This window comes from Bison bison, unplaced genomic scaffold (assembly GCF_000754665.1).
Source record: "Bison bison bison isolate TAMUID 2011002044 unplaced genomic scaffold, Bison_UMD1.0 scf7180017864352, whole genome shotgun sequence".
NCBI classification, from domain to species: domain Eukaryota; kingdom Metazoa; phylum Chordata; class Mammalia; order Artiodactyla; family Bovidae; genus Bison; species Bison bison.
The window spans coordinates 688475-693817 of NW_011494924.1; the positions used below are offsets into that span (position 1 = coordinate 688475).

Genomic DNA, 5343 nt, shown 5'->3' on the forward strand with positions numbered 1-5343 from the left:
CAGTGCTTTCTAAGGCCCACTTGACTTCTCATTCCAGGATGTCTGGCTCTAGGTCAGTGATCACACCATCGTGATTATCTGGGTCGTGAAGATCTTTTTTGTACAGTTCTTCTGTGTATTCTTGCCATGTCTTCTTAATATCTTCTGATTCTGTTAGGTCCATACCATTTCTGTCCTTTATCAAGCCCATCTTTGCATGAAATGTTCCCTTGGTATCTCTCATTTTCTTGAAGAGATCCCTAGTCTTTCCCATTCTGTTGTTTTCCTCTATTTCTTTGCATTGATCGCTGAAGAACGCTTTCTTGTCTCTTCTTTCTATTCTTTGGAACTCTGCATTCAGATGCTTATATCTTTCCTTTTCTCCTTAGCTTTTTGCTTCTCTTCTTTTTACAGCTATTTGTAAGGCCTCCTCAGACAGCCATTTTGCTTTTCTGCATTTCTTTTCCATGGGATGGTCTTGATCCCTGTCTCCTGTACAATGTCACGAACCTCCATCCATAGTTCATCAGGCACTCTGTCTATCAGATCTAGTCCCTTAAATCTATTTCTCACTTCCACTGTATAATCATAAGGGATTTGATTTAGGTCATACCTGAATGGTCTATTGGTTTTCCCTGCTTTCTTCAATTTAAGTCTGAATTTGGCAATAAGGGGTTCATAGTCTGAGCCACAGTCAGCTCCTGGCCTTGTTTTTGCCAACTGTATAGAGCTTCTCCATCTTTGGCTGCAAAGAATATAATCAATCTGATATTGGTGTTGACCATCTGGTGATGTCCATGTGTAGAGTCTTCCTTGTGTTGTTGGAAGAGGGTGTTTGTTATGACCAGTGCATTTTCTTGGCAAAACTCTATTAGTCTTTGCCCTGCTTCATTCCGTATTCCAAGGCCAAATTTGCCTGTTATTCCAGGTGTTTCTTGACTTCCTACTTTTGCATTTCAGTCCCCTATAATGAAAAGGACATCTTTTTTGGGTGTTAGTTCTAAAAGGTCTTGTAGGTCTTTGTAGAACCGTTCAACTTCAGCTTCTTCAGCGTTACTGGCTGGGGCATAGACTTGGATTACTGTGATATTGAATGGTTTGCCTTGGAAACGAACAGAGATCATTCTGTCGTTTTTGAGATTGCATCCAAGTACTGCATTTCGGACTCTTTTGTTGACCATGATGGCTACTCCATTTCTTCTGAGGGATTCCTGCCCGCAGTAGTAGATATAATGGTCATCTGAGTTAAATTCACCCATTCCAGTCCATTTTAGTTCACTGGTTCCTAGAATGTCGACATTCACTCTTGCCATCTCTTGTTTGACCACTTCCAACCGGTTACCCCCACAATATTCCTCTCTTTGTTCTCTCCCCTGCAATCCCTCTGCTCCAGCCTCCTCAAACTCACCAGGTATGATCAGCCCTCAGGGCCTTTGCACAGGCTGTTCTGTTGGTATGAAACACTCCTTCCCTTGTTACCCACGTGGCCAACTCTTCCAGCTCCTTCAAGTCTCTACTTAAAATGTCACTTTCTCAATGAGCCCTTCCCTATTTAGCTCTGCAGCCTGCCCTTCCCCCAGCACTCTGGATCCCCTTTCCCTGCTCTACATTTTCTTTCCTACAGCCCATATAATATTCTAACATACCACATACTTTTTAAATTTATTATGTTTATTTTCTGCTACGCCTTTCTGCTAAACTGTCAGCTGTACGAGGGAAGGGATCATTCTCTGTTTTATTCACTGCTGTATCCCCAGCACCTAAAGACAGTGTCTGGCACATATTAGATGCTCAATAAATATTTACTGAAGGAATGAATGAGTTTAACTGAAAAAAAATAATTTGGAGGACAAAAACTAAAACAAAAATAAATTAAAAAAAGAAAAATACATAAAGAAAGCAATCTTCACGACCTGGATTTGAGCAGCAGGCAGTCCATGTGTGATTCTTATAAACTCCAGGTGAAGTTAGATACATTAAAAACTAAAACACAAGTTGGTTTTTGAGAAGCTCCTTGAGGGAAGTTATGGAAGATCAGAGAAAGGCCAAGAAGTTTGAACAAGGAAAGAAAGTAGGTCATGGAGAGTTTTCCTGAGAAAGTGATCCTCAGAGAACTGGTATGGGTTGCTAGGAAGGCATAAAGATGGGGTAGAAGAGGAAAGGGGATTCCTGGTGTGTGTGTGGTGGGTACTCATGAGAAATGTAAAGAGGTGGAACCACCTGTTGCACATGAATGAATGGCAGCGAGTCTTGGTGCCAAGGGCTCCCCATGCTGGGCTTTGGAGAGAGGGGGGAATGTCCCTGAGGTCAGACTGCAGGGGGCCTTGAATGCCACACCTGGAAGCTGGCTTCTCTGGAGAACATCAAGGAGCCAGGAGCTGGCGAATTTTCAAGATGGGATAGTAGAATCAGACTTGTGCTGTAGGAGATGGTGGTGTGGGCAGGTTGGACCCAACTGGAGCTACTGGGCAAGTCCTGGCACGATCTTGCCCAGTTTGAAAGGTGTGCAGAGGGGACAGGTACCTGCCACTCCGGAAAAGAAAGGTCATGACCAGCGCGTGAGGGGCCCGGATTTTGGCTCCATAGCTGTAGAAACAAAAGAAAATGGTTAAGGCACCACTGCACCACTGTTTCTTTCTGAGCTCTCTCTTTGACTCCCTGTGCCCCCTCCTCCCCTTCCCTAATCCTAATATCATTTTGGGAGGGAAACTAACGCTGGCTTTTGAGTTAGATCTGGGTTCCAAGTGGGTCATACAAAGTAAACAGTATCTGGTACCAAAGCCTTGCCCTGTTTGGCTCTATGCTGCTGCTGCTAAGTCGATTCAGTTGTGTCCGACTCTGTGCGACCCCATAGACGGCAGCCCACCAGGCTCCCCCGTCCCTGGGATTCTCCAGGCAAGAACACTGGAGTGGGTTGCCATTTCCTTCTCCAATGCATGAAAGTGAAAAGTGAAAGTGAAGTCACTCAGTCGTGTCCAACTCTCAGCGACCTGCAGCCTACCAGGCTCTTCCGTCCATGGGATTTTCCAGGCAAGAGTACTGGAGTGGGTTGCCATTGTCTTCTCTGGTTTTGCTCTATAAACTTGGGTAAATCATTGAATGTCTGAGTCTCCCTTCTTCCTTTAGTAAAAAGTATTGCCTGTTTCAGAGTTGTTTCTGGCAGTTAAGGACCTAGCACATGTAAAAGTTCCTCATTCAACCAGTACTAATGTCGCTACCTTTCTTTTTTTTTCTTTATTGGACTTGCCCTCGTTCCACCAAGTTCTCCAGCTGTCTGGCCCTGACCTTTCCAGGCTACGAGGTCTAACAATCTTTGACAGTCTCCCTCAGACAATGGTCATGAGCCCCATATTGTTGTCATATGAGTATCTGTGAGGCTTGTTTCCCCCCCCCCCCCCAAAGTATTTATTCATTTTGGCTGCACTAGGTTGTAGTTGCAGCATGTGGAGTCTAGTTCCCAGACCAAGGGTCAAACCTGGGCCCCCTGCATTGGGAGCATGCAGTCTTAGCCACTGGACTGCTGGGCAGGTCCTTGTGAGGCTTGTTGGAAGCAGCAAAAGACTGGGAGGAAGCCTGTGTCCATCCACAGGGGGCTACTAGGTAAACACATAATGGACCCATGGCAACCAGTGGCATACACAGAGCTGTACGTGAACCAGGAAGCTCTAGATATGCTGTAGGCTTGGTTAAAGCAAGGTGTGTAAACTTCTAAAAAGCTCTAACTTTTTATGCCTTTTGTGAATATGCTACCTAATTTTGTAAAAAATCAAATAAAAAGTGTGATCAAATGACAGCAGCGTTACTGCATGTGGTGGCCAGGCTGAACGGCTTATTTCCTCGCTGCCTAGCGGTGGGTGGGCAGGACCCTCCTCTGGCCCCCAGCAAGTTTTCTGCCCTGCCTTCTCCAAAGGCATGTCTTCTTCCCCTGAATAAAGAGGCCGTTGGCCTCCTCCAGCTGGCCAAGGTGAACAGGACCCTGCCTTATACCTCAGACACAAATGGAGCAATGCCCCCAACTGCCTACATGTGCCTGGCCCCCTTCCCAAACTACTCAGAATCTGGTGGGAGCCAGCTACTGCCACTCACAAGATCTCTCTGTGTCCTGAAACACGGAATGCTCTGGATTAAAAAGGACTGAAAGGACATGATAGGGACTTCCCCAGCAGTCCGGTGGTTAAGACTCTGTGCTTCCACTGCAGGAGGTGAGGGTTCGACCCCTGGTTGGAGAACTAAGATCACATGTGCCGTGTGGTGTGGCAAAAACAAAACAAAACAAAATGGTCATGACCAAGGAAACGTCAGAGCAGCTCTGAATACAGACCTTCAGTCCTCTTCCATATAAAAGAGAAGTAAATGAAGGACCATGGCAGATGCAGTATGATATCCTGGAAGATCCCTATCTAGACTATCTTCCTGTAGAGGACATTTAGGGGACAACTGGGACCATCTGTCTATTAACTAGACAGCAGTCAACATTATAGGATTATGATTCATTTCTTTTTTAATCAAAAAAATTGTATACACCTACATTTTTGTACTTTAAAAGAAGTTTTTTTTTAAATTTATTTTTGGCTGTGCTGGGTCTTTGTTGCTGCGTGGGCTTCTCATTGCAGTGGCTTCTCCTGTTGCAGAGCATGGTCTTTTGGGCATATGGGCTCAGTAGTTACATTTCCTGGTTCTAGAGCACAGGCTCAATGGCTGTGGCTCATGGGCTTAGTTACACCACAATATGTGGGATCTTCCCAGACTAGGAATCGCACCTGTGTCTGATGCATTGGCAGGTGGATTTGTTACCACTGAGCTATGAATTTTCCTCTCTGAGCCACAGTCTTCTCATCCAGAAAATGGGTACAGTGGCAATTCCTCCCTTATACGCTTATTCATTCAGTTAATATTTAAAAGCCTACTAATACTAAGGAACAAAACAGATAAAAACTTCTGTCCCCATGAAGCTCATTTTCTAGTGAGAGAGTAGAAAATGCGTAAGTGATGCATAAGGGATGCGTAAGTGAATACTTAAGTGTCAGGTGGTGATAAGGTCTATGGAGGCAAAGTCAGTAGGGAAGGAGGTGGAAGTTCAAAGATTGCCTCATTGAGGAGGTAACAATCAGAAGCCTGAAGGTGAAGGAGTGAGCCAGGCAGATATTCACGCCAGTACAACCATGATTACAGCAGCCAACAGTTATATACATACCAGGCACTATGCTGAGCATTTCACAATACCAGACTACCTGATCTGCCTCTTGAGAAATCTGTATGCAGGTCAGGAAGCAACAGGTAGAACTGGACATGGAACAACAGACTGGTTCCAAATAGGAAAAGGAGTACATCAAGGCTGTATATTGTCACCCTGCTTATTTAACT

General features: G+C 44.9%; 1 protein-coding gene across 1 annotated transcript in view; it reads right to left on the bottom strand.

Annotated features, from left to right (window-relative positions):
* The window catches only part of PXMP4 (peroxisomal membrane protein 4, 24kDa), a 17667-nt gene that overhangs the window by 8715 nt on the left and 3609 nt on the right, over positions 1–5343 (bottom strand). The window contains exon 2 of the mRNA XM_010854863.1: positions 2503–2565. Within this exon, the coding sequence (XP_010853165.1) occupies positions 2503–2565 (63 nt within the window). The remainder of the gene's footprint in view (positions 1–2502; positions 2566–5343) is intronic.